This window comes from Barbus barbus, assembly GCF_936440315.1.
Source record: "Barbus barbus genome assembly, chromosome: 33".
In the NCBI taxonomy this organism is placed as follows: Eukaryota; Metazoa; Chordata; class Actinopteri; order Cypriniformes; family Cyprinidae; genus Barbus; species Barbus barbus.
This window is the reverse complement of record NC_136761.1, coordinates 15,129,585-15,147,739: the sequence shown is the minus strand read 5'-3', so window position 1 is coordinate 15,147,739 and position 18,155 is coordinate 15,129,585. Positions and strand designations below refer to the sequence as shown.

At 35.8% G+C, this 18,155-nt stretch overlaps 2 protein-coding genes across 8 annotated transcripts in view; both read right to left on the bottom strand.

The window, feature by feature from the left end:
* Positions 1–722: 722 nt before the first annotated feature.
* On the bottom strand, positions 723–2,847 carry fgfbp2a (fibroblast growth factor binding protein 2a). Its single transcript, XM_079390833.1, has 2 exons — positions 2,099–2,847; positions 723–1,670 (listed from the first exon to the last, which is right to left on the bottom strand). The coding sequence occupies exon 1, from the start codon at positions 2,832–2,834 to the stop codon at positions 2,106–2,108; it is 729 nt and encodes a 242-aa protein (XP_079246959.1). The 5' UTR covers positions 2,835–2,847; the 3' UTR covers positions 723–1,670; positions 2,099–2,105.
* A 1,725-nt stretch (positions 2,848–4,572) lies between these two features.
* The window catches only part of LOC306853526 (prominin-1-A-like), a gene marked incomplete at its 3' end in the record, with an annotated part of 51,819 nt that continues 38,236 nt past the window's right edge, over positions 4,573–18,155 (bottom strand). For 2 of the 7 annotated variants that reach the window (XM_079391010.1, XM_079391009.1), the window contains 19 exons: positions 17,312–17,375; positions 16,661–16,820; positions 16,413–16,565; positions 16,194–16,317; positions 15,617–15,720; positions 15,243–15,327; positions 14,078–14,224; positions 13,907–13,978; positions 13,631–13,723; positions 12,746–12,799; positions 12,578–12,658; positions 12,431–12,499; positions 12,221–12,310; positions 10,538–10,653; positions 9,548–9,571; positions 9,077–9,145; positions 7,706–7,809; positions 7,148–7,182; positions 4,573–6,043 (listed from right to left, as the gene is read on the bottom strand). In XM_079391010.1, coding sequence (XP_079247136.1) covers positions 7,740–7,809; positions 9,077–9,145; positions 9,548–9,571; positions 10,538–10,653; positions 12,221–12,310; positions 12,431–12,499; positions 12,578–12,658; positions 12,746–12,799; positions 13,631–13,723; positions 13,907–13,978; positions 14,078–14,224; positions 15,243–15,327; positions 15,617–15,720; positions 16,194–16,317; positions 16,413–16,565; positions 16,661–16,820; positions 17,312–17,375 — 1,575 coding nt within the window. Of the gene's footprint in view, positions 6,044–7,147; positions 7,183–7,705; positions 7,810–9,076; positions 9,146–9,547; positions 9,572–10,533; positions 10,654–12,220; positions 12,311–12,430; positions 12,500–12,577; positions 12,659–12,745; positions 12,800–13,630; positions 13,724–13,906; positions 13,979–14,077; positions 14,225–15,242; positions 15,328–15,616; positions 15,721–16,193; positions 16,318–16,412; positions 16,566–16,660; positions 16,821–17,311; positions 17,376–18,155 lie in introns of those variants that run through there. The other 5 variants (XM_079391013.1, XM_079391014.1, XM_079391012.1 and 2 more) reach the window with 4 other exon arrangements.

Below are 18,155 nucleotides of genomic sequence, written 5' to 3'. Positions count from 1 at the left end.
CCATGAGTAAGTTACTACTCTACGGGTTTAAAAATTTGTGGTCACCTTTAGGCTACTAATTATAATTATTTAATGGGATGTACGGTAGAACTTAGTGACTAACATTTTCTCACATTTATGCTTCAAAGTTGAGAGACACCCTGACATTCATTGAAAACTGTTTAATGTATCATGATGCCAAAACCAATATTTTAATTAAATGAATGTATATGTATATAAATGCATGATGTTGATTTTTATTTATGTTTGTTGGTTTGTTTGAAATACATATTTATGTTTGATTGTTGTTTATTTATTTATGTGTTTGTTGGTTTGTTTGAAATACATATTTATGTTTGATTGTTGTTTATTTATGTGTTTGTTTGTAATAAATATTTATGTATTAAACAGTTTATGGACAATCGCGGTGTTCTGTCTATATGGTGAAATTAGACTAGTAATGTATAATAATATTAATAACAATAATAATAATAAAAAGGAACCCATGAGGGTCATTAATGCACGTTTAAGGCTAGACTGCAGGTGAATAGGGTAAACAAATGAACTAATAGTTATCACCTTACTTACCTAGTTGGTTGATTGCATTGATAATTGCAAACATTTTTTGTATTACAAGCATTCTAAAATGTTACGTTTAAATATGCAAATTAGGCATTATTTAATGAAATATGCGCTAATTTGCATACATTTCTAGAACAAAAATCTAAACACTGGATGAAGTTGGTTTCAAAATTATTATTTTATTGACATATTAGAGTCAAAAGTTTTTACAGAGGGAATTTTGGGTATCTCATTTTGTCACTCCATAATTCAGAAAATACTTAGAACAGACAGAAAACAATACATTTTCACATTTTTTGGGGGAATAAAATGTTGTATATAATCAAGCTAATTATATATGAACAAATCCCTCTGTAAACACCTTCAGGATATAGACAGGAGTAGAGTTTGGTGTGTGTAAGTGCTACTGAAGTGGAGATATATGGCTCGATGTAGGAGAGAAAACTCATTTTGAGAAAACAGCATTTAGAAATATGTATTGTTATTGAACTCTATTGACACAAATAGATAAAGTGCTATAAAAGAAACACTTAACAGTGTCTTTTAGATGTTTTCTTTCCACTAGTCTAAAAAATACTTTATGAAAAACCAAAAAGCCCAAAATCTCAAAATTTGACAGGTGCATGAAAAAATTGTGTTTTTGCCTGCAGTGTCTCCCCTTAAGTGAGGGTTCCAATTAGAACCTTTTCAAAAAGGTTCAAAACAGTTGCAATATCCAGGAACCTCAAAAGGTTCATTTTTGAACCTTTTTTTCTAAGAGTGAATTGGTAATCACTCATAAATATATAACAAAGCAAGATGAATACACATAGTATTCAGTACACATAATAAGATTAAGTTCCTCATCATATAGTTTACAGTTGGAGAACAAAAAATACCAGCATTACGCTCAACATCTAAATTCATTGATAACTAGCAGTGTAATCTTGTCGGTTCTGATAACATTAGAGCCTACATTTGCAATAGATAAGAACATATTGATGGTGTTCCCAAAGTCCTGTCAGTCATAACACACACTTCCATTTCTCTCCGTCAGTCCAAAACCTTCAAGCTTTTAGACATTTGGAGTCATCTTGGACAGGGCTTGTTGTCTGCGGAATTGTGATTGACTGCAGTAGTATAAAGAAAGGACACACAGGTTTCAGATTCAGATATATATATATCAGACATTATATTTACAATATAATATTTACAATATTTACAGGTTTACATTATATTGCAAGGAGGAAGTAAGCTACTTTCTTTGAATGTGCAAGACTTAATTTCATTAGGTAAATAACTCAAAGTGCAGTGAAAATATTTGCAGTACAAACCAGTGAATATTTAGGATTATGATAATGAATTTAAATTATATGATCAACACCAGTCTGCAATATCAAGCAACCTGTTTTTGGACAGGTAAAATAACTGGAAGTGAATGACACAGGAAGGCCTTGCACATTCAATTTACAAATGTACCACCAACCACTCTTACTTTAAAAAATAAGGTGGAAATGATATGTTGATAAATGTTTTTGGTCATTTAAAAAAATCCTACCTTTTTCTTAGTTTCTGAACCACCCTATGAAGAAGGAACAGACCCCCTGAAATGAGCGCCAGCAGTAGTCCTGGGCAAGTTTCTTGGCCTCACTCGTGGGTACCTGCGTAGTTGGTTGTGGCACAGTAGGTTTGGCTGTAATAATTCTCCTCTGTGTGGTGGATTTGACAGCTTTGGGTTGATTTGGTTTGTCCTGAGCAGTTCTGGCTGGTTGGGTTCTTAATATTTGTGGTCTAGTAGCCTTTGGCCTCTGCTCCCGTCGTATCTGTTGTGGTCTCATCTGCACAGGTCTGTAGGGCCTGTCCATTGGCTCAGCGTGTGATGAGGAAGCGCTTGTGAAGACCATCTGGGCCTCGTCCGATGCTCTCCTGCACATGAGAGGCTTGAGGACGTGCTGGCCCTGGCAAGCATTCGGTAGCCTGCGGAGGTCCCACATGATCTGCTTGAAGTAATGCAGTGGGTTGTTGTTGTAAGAGCGGCAGACCTGAGGCTTGCCCTGGTATTCGCACCAGTAAGAGCGCTCCAGGCCCAGGCAAGTGATGCGGAGCTTCGTCAGATCGCCTTGTTCTGCCACGCTCAAGCTGCATTCATCTCTGGTGTCTTTGGTAAGAAAGTCAATCATGTCTTCCCAAACGCTCCTCCCGTGTCCTGGCTCGATGTCGTCGTGATCCTGGCTCTGGACGAGAGCTGCTCGGAGGCAGCATGTAAGCAGGACTGTGCTTGTGATTGTCCACATGTTGTGAGGCGCTGACACTGGCGGAGAGACTTCTGACTCCACTATTTAAAGGCTTTGGTCACAAAGAGGGTATTTTGAGGTTAAAAAAAGTTGCCCCACAAGTTGGCTTTCCGCCTGGGGAGTGTATTGTTTGCTTGGCCATAAGAAGCAGGGACACATATGTAACCAATTGAGGAAATGTTTAGACACAGTAAGTGGAATGGAGAGTGCCCCTTTACAATCTCAATTCTGGAATTTGTTTGGCGTTGGTTGTGTAGTCCACAGTACACCGCAGCTATATTAGTTTTCTAGTCACGTTTTGTGTTTGTGTTTATGATGTTGGGAAACAATCTGTCCAACCCCTCCAAGAAATCTTAATCTTGGGTTATGCGAGTACTTAAAAAAGAACCAGTTTAGTGGACTTCCTTGTGTGACCAAACAGTCTTAAATATAAAGGTTATTTTTTGGCATTGCTGGTTCCATGAAGAACCTTAAACGTCCATGGAACCTTTCCATTCCACAAAAGATTTTTGCAGTAGAAAAAGAGTCTTTAGATTTTTAAAATGTCCTTCAGACTTAGAAAAACAAGGTTCTTTAGGGCAAAATCGTTCTTCTACAGCAGGGGTGTCAAACTCAGTTCTTGGAGGGCCCTGCAGGGTTTAGATTCAACCCTAATTAAACACACCTGATCCAGCTAATCAAGTCATTTATGGTATGTGTGTTGGAGCAGGGTTTGAACTAAACTCCGCAGGGCTGCAGCCCTCCAGGAACTGAGTTTGACACCCCTGTGCATTGCTTGAACCCCCCCCTTTAGAACCTTTATTTTTAAGAGTGTATGCCAACCTTAAGCAACATGTTGGTTTAAATGTGATAAAATTTAATCTATTTCCGTCACTAAACTATTGAAGTTTTTTTTTTTTTTTACCTCAGAATAAAAAGTACAAAAGGTAATTCTGAGATAGCGTTTACAATAAGAGCTGTGAAGTCACAAAATCTTCTGTTTTTAAATGGAAATGCTTCCTACTAAACATACAGTATTAAATTTAATGCAAAATAAATGATTTTGATAATTCTACATTAAGGATTATATTCTATTAAAGAGATGAGGCATGGCGTTAGAATCCATTAGTGAAAGTGTGTCTGATCTTCTGAATTATGACTGACATAAACTAATCACATCTTTATTTTTCAAGCAATAAACTGTAGCTGGAAGTAGGGGGTCCTTGTAACTGATGCAGGAATTGAAATGTAAACATCCAGAACAAATCAACTCAACTAGAATCAAAGGATCTGTGGCTCTTATTTCTGGCTTCCTTTGTAGCGTTTTACTGGCTTCCACAAGTCCCAGAATTTCTTTGCCTGTCTAACTCTGAGACCTAGCTAGAGAAAACTGACAGAAACAGATGACAAGTGTTAAGGCCCATTCACACAAAGGCCAGTAACTGTATAATAATATTATAGTTTTATAGGATGTAGTTTAAAAAGTTATACATTTAATAATAACAGCACAGAGGAATGATATCACTGTAATCACTTTTACACTTTATGAATGATGAAAATAGTGATCAGAATCCACCCTGCTTTAAAGAATTACAGTTATCATGGGTAGAAATCAGTTCTGGGTCCAAAATGACAACAAAAGTGTTCCAGATATTTGAAATTTCCCATTTGTTATATAGGGTAGAGTGGGAGGAAACATTCAGTTTGAATGCTATGTACAGCGGTTGAATTGGGAATTTACAACACCAGAACATTTTTTCATCTGAAATTTTATTCACAATATTTTACAGTTTTAGCCAGCCTAACCACATGGACTTGAAAACCAACGACACTGACAACCAGGCCCACCACAACTAAACATCTTCGAGCAAGCTTGAACACCAAGTATGCGCATGCTACGTGTGGTATGGCAAAAATAGTGAGACTGTGAGGTGACGGGACCTTTCTGGATATAAATCAAGTACAACATTTTACCTGAGGCCCTGATAACACTGTCATATACACAATGAGTGAAGGATCTGAGCAAAAATATGTAGCACCTGACATAATGTCTCTAACATTAAACATTTGGTGGCGTAATTGTCAATGACTATGACAGCGTTAAATAGGCTCTGTAAAAGTCGTCGTAAATGGGCTCTGTGGTCTTCTCTTGCTCTCGTACAAGCAAATGTCTCTCTGAGGTACATTCACTCGTTTTACAGTTGACAATAAGTTTACATATCGACAGATGTATGTCCACAAATATTGCTATATGAAGTAAACAAAAAGCCCTAAAACCTGAGACCTACAATGAAACAAGATTTGGTGTCACACAGCAATAATCAGTAGTTTACAGTAATCCAACAATGTGTTGGAGAACAACTGTCGTTAGTACAATTCAGCAAAATTAGGAACCGAAATATCATTAATAACTACTATATTCAGCAAAACTAAAGTACATAAAACTAGCAAGATCTTTTAGGGGTGTTACACTAAATCCAGATGCATCATATCTTAGATTTTCAGTACAAAAGTGAGCATAAACACATATAGATGTCTCAAACTGCTAACCACAGCTCAGTATCAAATGTGGTTTAGCGATCTCAGCTTCAGTAACTAGGTAAAACTAACCAAAGACCTGCTCTTGTGACTTGTGGCTAACTTGTACCACTAGCTAAAAATCTGAAAAGGCAACAATGCATTCACCTTGAAATGGCTTGACAACATCTATCTGTACCGAATTAGCACTAGTTAGCACTTAGCATGTTTTCGAAAACCTACACATCCTTGTTTACTTGTAATATTTGTGGCTCATGGGTGGCTGGCTTGATCTGTTTCAATAAAAACCCATTCAGTCTCTCAGTGGACAAGACTCGGCAACATGTTGAATTCTCTACAATGTTAAAAAGCACTATAAAAGAAAAAAAAAGAAACAAGGAAAATAAGAATGTAGCAGTCGAAGCATTGTTATGCTCGTCACATGTGATTTCTCAATGTCTGTAAACAAAGACACATGTTAAAATAGCCATGTACTGTGAAGCCTCCCTGACTATGACAGGATGTGACATCAGAGAATAGCTCGTTGAGGGGACAGTCCATAAGAGAGTACTATAATCATAAGGGTGCAAAATAGTCAAAACAACAACATTTCGATAAAAGTCATTTTGATGGGAACATGGACAACAGGTCCCAGCTTCAATTATGTGAGTTTCCTTTTCTTAAGAGCTGAGCCTGCTGTTCACAGAGAGAGTCTGTGGTAAAGAAGAAATTCATAGTGAGGAACATATTAGTATTGTACAATGCATTCAGTATTTTTATTAGTTTTAATGAGTTTTTTATTCTGTTTAGTGGTTCTCAACCTGGCGACCGGGCCTCAAGGTGATTTAAAATAAGACAAAACAAGCATTCAAATGACCTAAAACTAAAACTCAAGACATTTTGTTTGAGTTTTTTTTTTTTTTTTTTGAAGAACCAGGGTTCCTACTGGATATATCGAGGGTTGAGAACCAGAAGGGAGTAAGAGACATTTTTGGTGAAATGGAGATATATAAATCATATGAAAGCCCTTAATGGGCTTTTTCTACTGGCAAAAGTACTGTCATCCATGAGTGTACAAATTTGTATTATAAACAATTGAAATCAGTACACAAAGTCAGATCAAACTATGGTAACATTTTTTCATGTAAAGTTGGTGAAATGTCACTTACACCCTTTTGGTTCTCAACCCTCGATATGAAGAAACTCAATTTTAAATGTGATTTTCAGGGTAGTGTTATTTTACTATCATTAAGACACTATTATAGTTTTTTAAAAATATTTTGAATTCATTTTTTTGTCCATTTCATTTTAATTTAGTTTTTGTCATTTTTATTAGTATTTTGTTTTCTAAAGTATGCATATAGAGTTCTTATTAAATTTTATTTCAGTTTTACTTTTAACTATATTAGGTTAAACTAAATGAAATTTTGCCTTGGCAACTAGCTGAAATAGGTTTATATATAAGTTTATATTTTTAACATTTTATTTCATTTCAGTTTTTTTTTTTTTATCCTAAGTAATGATTTTTCTAATGGTTTTACTTTAAGTTAACTATAACCATGTTCCAGACCTGGAATGGTCACGTAAAATAAAACAAAATGTAGCTTTGTGTATTTTTAATGAATATATAATTTCAAAAATATTTCATCAGGTAGAAATTGTGGAAAAAAAAAATCCTTATCCTTTTCCAGTAAATCACAAACAACTGGAAAAATCATGGGGCTTTCGAATATTGTTGTGGACGGTGGGGGGCTTCAGGGTCAAAAAGTTTGAGAAGCACTGGTTTAATGTAAACAAGGCCAATTTAAACAACTTACATTCCACAAAGGTTTAATTCCAGTTTCCAATTTCACTGTATGAGAAAAGAAACAAATATTGCAGAATTACACCCGCTGCGCAGTTTCAGAATAAATGATAAATGGCAAAGGCTGATACGAATGAACTGGTGCACATGAGACGTGAGAGGGAGATGAGATTTTAGACCAAGGTAAAGAAACAAAACACACAGTGAGTGCTGGCATCTCTCTGTTTGCAGAGCTGTCAGGAATGTTTGAAGTCAAACATTGGTGGATCACAATGATATGGGCGAGTGGTTAGTGATGGACCTTAAAAAACACAATTCTCACAAAGCTTTGCAGAAATGTCAGCAGTTATCTAGGCGGAATGCTTCAGAAGATGGGATGCAAAACTAAACATGCTGTTGGTGTAATGACAAAAAAAAGAAGAACCATGCCAATAGAGGATACATAGACAAAAGAGAAAAGGTTAGGAGACAATCAAACAAATGCATACTATGTAATTAATTTGGACAGGAGGAAGATGCTTGTTAGAGAGAAAGATCGAGTCCATTTGCTCTCATCTGCAGCTCTAAGTACCTTTCTGTAGTTACAAGACCCGTCCTCCTCAGAGTCACCAGTCGGCATGGCGCGGGGGCGCAGAGGCCCGTGGGAATCGAGTCATAGTGTCATAGGTAGGGATGCTTGAGGCACAAATGGAAAAACTGTTAGGCCTGGAGTGTTTTTAAAATCCACACACACCACTGAGATGCCTCCATCAGCTCTCCATCCATCTTTAACCCATCAACAGAAGAGCAGGACGGTCTTTCAAAATGACACATATAGCTCAATTCCTAATAATTAAAGGTTCTGTAAGTGATTTTTATTTGGAATGCATCACATTATAATGTCATACCACCTGACAGAAATTACATTTATCTGTGATAGCACTAGACTCAAAAAGAACCTTCTAATCAAGCAATTCCACACTTGAAAATGTGAAAAACTTTAACATAGCTTCATTATATCTTAGCACAAGTGGTAAGACATATTAAGTCTAAACTTGTGACATCTAGGCTAATACATTGACCACCATTTAAAAGTTTGGGGTCAGAAAGGCTTTAAAAAACAAAAACAACTTCCACAAAAACATTATGTAGCACAACTGCTTTCAACATTAATCATGATAAAAATGTTTCTTGAGTAGCAATCAGCATTTTAGGATGATTTCTGAAGGATCATGTGAGACTGAAGCCTGGCGTAATAGCTGCTGAAAATTTTGCTTTGCCATCACAAAAATAAAATACAATTTTTAAAATATATTTAAATAGAAAACATCTATTTTAAATTGTAATAATATTTCACAGTATGACAGTTTTTAATATATTTTTGATCAAATAAATGCTCGCTTCTTTCAAAAACATAAAAAATCTCATCGACCCCAAACATTTGAATGATAGTGTTTGTATGTATACAAGCTCTGTGTCATTCTAGCCCACCATCCTGACCTCTGTTACACGTTTTACTGTTGAAACACATGCCATTAGTGATGAGTTAGAGAGAAAGACCATTCACAGCCATAGCAGCCCAGTGTGAATTTCAATTTCAGTCATGCAAGTAGATAAAAATTTGAATAAATTCACAAATGCGAATTCAGTCAGTCAATAAATTCTGTATAATCTAATGCATACGTGTTAATATAAATTCAAATATCATGCAAGACTGCAAAACACAAATTATGCATTACTGCTGTTGAGTTAGCCAGCATGCAAGCACAAGTTTAACAATGAAGAAAAAAAAGAAACAAAAAACCCTGACTCCCAGGTGCTTGTTTGTGCAAAGAGCAATTTAAAACTGTGCATGCATCGGAGCCCTGACACCTCATTATCACCTCAATCGATCTGTTTCCCCAATGCATGCAGTTTATTAGCGTGACACACGCAGGGTGTATGAGGATATGGTTCTGATTACCTTGCCATTACAGGATTTTGGATTCCTTCTAAATGTTCATTATAATAACCATTAATACCAATTTCCATACTGAAATAAAACATTACATAGACAAAAATCAAACCAAACAAGATGTGACATGAGAGAAATGGCATGCGACTATGAACAAGCTTCGATTTAAAGTGTTCTTGAAAAATGTACGCGCAAGATAGAGTATGAAACGGTATAAATTGCAATCGTATCTTGTAAATTGTACAGCAATAGTTTTAAGGTGTGCTCTTAAGGTCTCTGTTTTAACAGCCCTTCATGTTAAACAAGGGAGATTCAAAGATAACACACCAACACAAGCAGTGCCCTTCACCGGAGAAGCATTCCAAGGCTTAGAGCTTAAACCAGCACCATTAAGCAGAAAGTTGTATGTACAAAACAGGAAAGGGATGTCATTTTAGCAGTAAAGTCGACAGCAGAAGTATGAGGGAAAAAACATCTTACGTTTTCATGGGAATTGTCTCAATGCTAAAAAGATACAAGACAAGCAAAAATGTTACAGAGATGCACTGTAGTGGTGTACAGAGACATCACGTGGATGTCAAAATGGACGTCTCTGGTCAAGACACTTGGTGACTTGTCAATCGCAATGATTCTTTACTGTAAACGCATGAATGCTCGAAAAATGCTAAAACAAAACACTGTTTGTACAATATATACATGTAATTCTCATAAAGTGCAAAGTGCTGGACAGAAAGACAAAGGATGAAGAAAGATGGAAATAGCAAGAATGGTTATCATAACGTGAAATGCCAAGTCCCTGAGACAGAGGAACTAGAAAGAACAGAGAAAAGAAACAGAAAAAGAGCATAGAGAGAGAGAAAAAAAAGATTTATTAACTACTCAGGGCAAAAGAAAGAAAAGAATGAGGCATTTGCACTTTCATATATTATGCATATTATTCACTATACAATAGTTACTGACCGGTCCTGTCATTAGTTTTCGTTAGAAGAGTAAAAAAATATGTATAAGTTCTGTCATGAAACCCTAGATGGGGCAGGTTTGAACTCAATCTGATATAATTATGTCATTATTCACATTGCGCAGCTGATTGGTTTATTTTCATATCAGCAGCCAATAAGCTCGCTGCTCAGCATTCAAAAACTTGGCTAGCGCTTTAGAAACCCTCTACCTCCCCCAGCTCCACCTTTATAGATCTGCTATGGGGACATTTCATGTATGCTATATATGTGGGGTTATTTCGTATATGTTATATGTATTTCTTACATGCTCACAGCAGCATGTCTGTGGATGTATTGGCAGTAGCAAGTCTTCGTACTTACTCTGCCGCCACAGCAGCAGCAGTGTAGCAGATCTATTCCGTCGAGGCACATTAACATTTCTATGTATATTACTATGCTAAACTCTCTGAGAGTTGTCGCAATAAAACTTTGTTTATAGAACTGTAATCATTGGTGCATTTGGGATACTTACTCATCATAAACATCCTCTGTGTCCATTCTGCGGTAGAACTTGGCAAGTTTGACAGATAGGATAATGCTAGGGAGCAGAAACAGTGTGGAACAGCCCAGTCCAAACCAGAATGTGTTCTGCAACAAATAAAACACAAGATTAAAGTCATCCAAAAACTGCACTCCGCTTAACCATAAATTACATGTTTGATCAACATACTCTCCATACATTTATTTGTTCAGACAAGAAGATTTTTCAAAATACAGAAAAAGCTTTGGATTAACATACAGGACTGTCAAATATTATCCTTATATTGTAACATTATTGTACTGTATACCTGGACATTACTTTGATACACTCATCTCAGAAAAACTCCTAACTGTAACAAGCATTTTCTGTAAAGCTGCTTTGAAAAGTGCTATACAAATAAACTTGAAATGAATTGAATTGACTGCCAATTTCAAATAAAAATGAAGGTGAAACCAGCAATAAAACACCCAGGCTGAGGTTAAACACTTCAACTTTAACTTTACGTTTTTCCTGCTGCAGTCAGAGAATTATTCTGGGGTCAATCTGTGGTCTAATTACTACAGGTAGTTAGCAGCCTGAATGCTTCCTGCCCTTACTGGTTATGATGTACACCATTTTGTGTGTGTTCCCTAGTATTCCCTAAAAGTAATACAGTAAAACTACATTTTGACCTTGTGGGGACATTTTTGTTGAACCCATGAGGAACATAAACTTTAAAACACAAAACTTTCTGCACCTTTAGGTTTTGATTTGTAAGTTATGTACCCATAAACATGGAAAACAGAAAAAACATGGAAAAAAATTAACCACATTTTTGCCATTCATTCATGTGCAGTGGCGTACAGAGGAAAGGGTAAAACACACAGGGCCCCATTCGCACATGGATTTGTGTGATGGGGTCAAACACCCTGAATCCCACATTTGCCTATAATTTCAGATAAAACCTGGCACCTCCTTCCTTCATGGCTACCCATGGGGCTTTGACCACACATATGCAAAAGCGCAGCCCATCCCACCCTGACTGGGTGTTTTACACACTTGACTTTTTCAACCGCTGCCAGAAACACTATCAGCCCTTTAACTCTTACAACAGAACCACATTTTTAAGTCCTAAATCGCCTTTCATATTTACTCCCATTCAAAAGTTTGGGGTCTGTACATTTTTTAGGGTTTATGAAAGAAGTCTCCTACTCACCGAGGCTGCATTTATTCGATTAAAATACAGTAAAAACTGTAATATTGTGAAATATCATACCAGCTCACAACAAAAGTTTTCTGTTTCAATATTTTAAAAGAATTTAAAAATGAGTTTTTCAGCAGCCATTACTCCAGTCTTCAGTATCACATGATCAGAAATCATTCTAATGTGTTGATTTGGCACTCAAAAAAACATTTATTTTCTTTCTAAAAAAATAAAAAAATAAATTGCTTCAGAGAACTTGCAATATAAGCGAATAAGTTTGGCCTTCTTATATAATGTTTTTATTTGTGCCTTTTGTACTCTTTTAAGCTTTGGCCGTATAAATCACCATTCACATTAACTGTATGCAAAACTAAACAGTCCTTTTTTATTTCATGGATGTCAAAATATAATGGGGTTGGAAGGGCATGAGGGTGAGTAAATGATGAGAACAATTTAATTTCCAGTGGTTTTAGAGCTGATGGCCATCTTACCATTGCATCCAACAGGAAACTGCAGCCCAGAATCTCGGCCGTGTCCACAATGTTGCTGAGTGGTTTACAGGTAGCGACCTCCAGGGCCAGCTACAATGAGGCAGCAAGACAAAAGGATTTCAAGCCAACACAATTCAGAAGAAATGACTAATCGCCACCAATCTAACATTAATACTATTTATGATAGATAATACAGTTACAAATACTCACAGATGTTCTGATCCAGTCAATATACTGCTTGAAATAGCCAATAATAGTCTGCTTGTATTTCTCGGTTTCCTGTTTGAGCATATATTAGCCATCAGTACAATACAACTATACACCATTCATTCAGACATGATTCTTCTTTCACATTACCTGATTGATCACAAATGTTGCATTTTGGGAAATTAGGTACTGGGCGGCATCAACGGCTGCTAGTACGTCTATAACTCTGACCTAAAAACCAATGCGTTTACTGCTCATCGGAAATGCATCTATTGTAATATTTGTAAACTGAGCTTGGTTTTAAAATGAACAACTTACAGGCAGGTCTGAGGACGTCCTCTCCAGAAGTCTGATGCTCTGATTAAGTGTGCTCTTTAATAAGAAAGACAATAGACACACAGAAAGCATGAATCATGTCCAAATGATTATAATCTTATAAAAAGGTACAAAAACCGTAAATTACCATTTTGGAAAATTAAGATGACAGTTCAAGGGAATCGGCAGGGTGACAAAATGTCATGCAACCTGATAGTTGCATTGCATGCATCACATGCACATTATGTCACAAATAAATATAGAATGTGCCACAAAACTGTTGTAGTATTATGATACATTTGTCATACAGTGGGAATCATTTGATGAACTTTATAATTCACATCTCACATAGAGCACATCTAACCAGGTAAAGCAACTAGTATGCACTAGAAAATAAATGTTCCAGTCTTGCAAATGCAAATGCTTTAACCAATGGTGTGAAAGCAACAGAAAACATCACAATTTTCTGTTTGATGCCAATAGATGGACAGCAATTCAACACTTCACTTTTGACCAGTTTATGAATCTGTATATATTTGGAAGTTTAAAAAATGTCAATAGCACAAAGATAGGATGAAGCTTCTTGTTTTTTTTATGATGTTATCACAGAAAAAGGAGGAAACAACTTGCAGGTTATGCAGTTATTACTGGTAGGCTTACCCTTGCTTTCACATATTTCTTGGAAGCAATAAATCAAGTTGAATGTGTTAAAGAAAATTAAAAAAAGAGATTGTTGAAAATCAGACAGGATACAAACAGAAATATGAACATCTTTCAGAGGTTTTTCAGTAGCAATCAGTACCATAGATAAGAAAAGGTTCAACAGCACCATTCATGGATAAGAATGTAATCAATGAAATTAGCATCAGTGAGACAGGGATAGATTACCATGGACTGCTCCAGTGGGATGACTTGTTGGATGTGGAGCTGCCTTATAGTATTAGCGTGTCCCTTTAATGAGGTCTGCAAGGTCCCTTTAGACTGCAAAAGAGAGAGAGAGATACAGGGCAAAGAAGAATCGGCCCCAGAAAGGTTCATACAGGTACTACTGAATTTCATGTAATATTAATAAAATATGGAATAATTACATTTTACACTGTAACTCCTTTTACATAAAAAAAAAATGAGACCACACATAAATCTTATAAACCTCATAAATCTTACCAACTGATCAGCTTGAGCATCAAGTTGACTAGCGAAATCAACTAGATCAATGCGAGTCACTCCTTTATTAACCTGAAAAGATGAGCAGAAACACACGAGAACCCACAGGACATAGTTGCAAAGCCTACGGTATAAAAGTTTCAATCAAAATGTGTTCATGTAAGTATGTACCTCCTCCAAATAAGCAGCAAAGTCAATCTCATTAATGCCAGTTTCAGTGAAAGTGATGAGATTCTGTTTGCCTTCTGACTCCAGAAGAATGATGCTACGCAGGTCCACCTTCATCCCTTCAAACTTCCTCGACACATCCTTGGAGTACTGCAGAAAGAAAAGAGGCTCTGTATAAGATTCTGACATGAGTTTAGGAAATCAGTATGGACTGCCATGAGGAAATATTCTAGAACATCTGACATTAGTAAATAATAAAGAACTATGTTACAAAAAAATAGATATATTTGGTCATTTTTTATGTCCTTACTTTTAAAAATATATAATATGTAATAAAATGACAAAAATAAAGCATATACATAACTCATTAATACCAAATGCTATTTTTTTATTTTAAATTATATTTCTGTTTATTTTTATTCCATGTTCTTTACATTTGTGAGAATTTTATTAAAAAAAATTTAAATTAGCACCTGATAATTATGTTCATGATTTGAGAAACTCTAACAAGCATCCTGTATATCATTGAGAGCACAACATCTGTCTGTCTGTACATTTTACATTTCATAAAAATCCTAGAATGTTCCATTTAATGCGGTCTCAGATTTTTGGATTCTGTGTGACACTGGATCAAGAATGCTGGCTTGAAGGCTTTTAAGTGAAAACAAAAATCTTTCTGCAGAAGTGAAGGAATTTATAGATGCCCTATATAAAATGTTTCAAATGGTTATGCATGAAATGTTTGAAGATATTTGGCCAGTTCCAAAGAACAGAGAGAAAAACAACAACACTGGACTGGAAAAACACACCGTTCACTTTTTAAGAGTGTTACTCAACAAACCAGAAAATGGTGTGCATTTCCTTTAAGACACAATCCACACATCTGTGGTGATAGAGACTATTACCCCAGAAACTGAACCTCAAACCTCAATAATTAATAGGTAGGATGCCTGAGTTTGTATATGTCCTGGCATTAGGAGCGGCATTATTCAGCTTCAGAGTAAAATAAGACTCACTCAAAAAGCATGATGCACGGTAAATAAAAGCTAATATCTTCTTTAAAAAACAAAAAACAGTAGCATCACTAAACTCAGAGAGGGACTATAAATGTCCAAGGGATTTTAGTAGGATTTGCATGTGCACATGAACAGAGCCTTGATCCACTCACAACACTGGTGTTAAAGAAGGCAGAGACGTTGAAGATCTTATCCATATGAAGAGCTGAGTAAATCCCTCTGTTGTCCTTACAATTACTACAAAAGAGGAGAGAAAATGATTTTAATTTCAGACATTTCATTCTCTGCTGCCATCTGCTGGACTACTGAAGGAGAATGACAACTCTATTGCAAAATGGCTCAGGAAAGTTAGGTGTGAGAAAATGTCAAGTATAATTTATTTGCATATTTAATTCTAGTTTTTAATACACTAAATTCATAGATTTGTCCAAATATTTTTTTTTTATCAAAAAAACTTGAGCTGATAGCACCAATACTGTAATGTAACTGTTCACTTTTATTAGATAGATACATATGACAAGGTTACCTGTAGAGAGAATATGCTGTAAGGTCCATCTCAGGATCATTGTACAGGTATCCTGGTATGAAGTTTCTCCAAGCAGAGTTGACCAAGTTGGGTGTATCTAACACCTACACACAACATGATCACATGGAATGATACAGGCAGGCTTTTAACTTGTATTATTTGGTGAATTTATTTGTCTTTTTGCATGCATACAATAGTCTGAGCCCACTAATGAAAACACTTATGTATTTTTCTAGCTTAAAACAAAAAATAATTACTAATTATATCATCCACATGAACATTTAAAATATAACATAATATAATATATAACATACACAATCTATTAATACCAATTTTTTCATTTATTTTTTATTTTATTTCAATATGGGAGAGCTGTTGAATTAAAAACATGAATCTCAGAATGTCTTCGTATTTGTTTTCTCACTCTTTTGTTGTAATGACAGCAGCACCCAAGCTGCATAAATTGACAATTTCATGTAAAGCTCTATGATCATTTTTTCCAGCATGATTTGAGATGATCCAAAGATCATCTTGTGCTTGACAGCAAAAACATCTATAGCTGTGTTGTCTCTCTTACCTTAAACAGCTGTCGGGTTTGAAAGGGTTCACACACAAGCTTTTCTAAATTCCCACCTGCCAAGAACAGAGCTGTTATCACTCCCATGAGCACCCAGGAGAAAAGGAAGCTGAAGCCCACACCACTGAGAGACACAGGAAGAGTGTGTGAATGAGTGCAGAAAATGCTGTATATCGCATCCATTTGATGGATTTGAAGACATATTACACTCAAACTCACGCCATGAGCAGGTTGCCTCCTGTGTTAGAGACACATCCACGCGTGGTTGGAGTGGCGTGCCTGTCAAATCCCAGAATACCACACAACAAACCCAGAAAATTGAAGGCGAGGATAAGGACAACCATACAGCACAGGGTAATACAACAGATCCACCTGAAAATGAAAACATTATGAACAACGTCAAGGACACATGAAAGACTTTTTGCCGAGAAAGTTTTTATCTTGTGGAGCCGAGTCCTCTGAAGTACCTGTAGAAATCCATCTGATCGACCTGAGGGTAGATGTCCTCGATCTGTGAGTGTGTGTGAGAGATCATTTTGGTGAAGTTGGTCAGGGTGCTGTGAACCGGGAAGAGCTTGGTGAAAGTGGTGATGTTTGATCCAACGTCGTCCAGAAGAGCCTTCACCCCTAAAGGAAAGCCACAACAGTATTAGAAAATGCTTCAGTGCAGATTTAGTGACAATTACAGAACATTGTGCCTTATTGTACGTGCCCTGGGGAGCAAGGAAAAAAGCTTTATAAAAGCCTATCTGAGGAGGCCTTATGCTAATTATTACAATACAAGTAATATGTTCTTTAAATCAATTACATCATTACTATGTTAGTAAGGCAAAGTTTAAATTAATTTGATCTGGATAACAGTAGTTTAACATTAGTACAATTTTATAGTATAATCTAAATATTAAATGTTAAAAATGTGTTAGTATATGTAGAAATTAACGTTCAACTATAATAATAAATAAAAAAATAAAAGTATTGTTCATTGTTAGTTATTACATTAAGCTTATTGTAAAGTGTGACTGTTTAAATGTAAGTGCATATTTTTTAATTATTGAAAGGGGATTCTGCACGAATCTGCATGGACTGAATTGTAGTCTACATTTAATGTTTGAACTCACCTTCCACGATATTTCGGGTTTGATCTGTTACCAAGTTGGGAGTGTCATTGAATGCTGTAAAGCCCTGCGTGACACAGATGAAACGGTGTAAGAGTGAGCAAAGCTGATATGCTCCTTGAATACCAACATATAATCCAAACTGACCTTATTTAATTTCTTCAATATAAACAAATTCTTCTCTCTATAAACAAATGTTCAAAAGGTAGTTGGTAAGATTTTTTTTTTGAAAGAAATCTCTTATGCTCACCAAGTTTTTCTATTTTAAAACATTTTAAAATGCAACTTATTCCTGTAATGCAAAACTGAATTTTCAGCAGCCGTTTCTTCAGTCTTCAGTGTCACACGATCCTTCAAAAATCATGTCTGAATATCATATTTTTATTTTATCAATTTTTGTGGAAACTGATACTCACACATATCCATATACATACATACATACAAATGCACATATATATATATATTTATAGAAATGACCCTATTTCAAAAGTTTACATACACTTGATTCTTAATACTGTGTTGTTACCTGAATGATCCAAAGCTGTTTTTTTTTGTTTAGTGATAATTGTTCATGAGTCCCTTGTTTGTCCTGAACAGTTAAACTGCCTGCTGTTCTTCAGAAAAATCCTTCAGGTCCCACAAATTCTTTGGTTTTCCAGCATTTTTGTGTATTTGAACCCTTTCCAACAATGACTGTATGATTTTGAGATCCATCTCTTCACACTGAGGACAACTGAGGGACTCATTTGCAACTATTACAGAAGATTCAAACACTCACTGATGCTCCAGAAGGAAAAACCATGCATTAAGAGCTATCTATTTGAAGATAAATTTAAAGGTAAATTTA

Bases quoted from the DNA above. Each gene is read 5' to 3' on its own strand.
- fgfbp2a (XM_079390833.1), bottom strand. From the start codon at position 2,834: ATGTGGACAATCACAAGCACAGTCCTGCTTACATGCTGCCTCCGAGCA.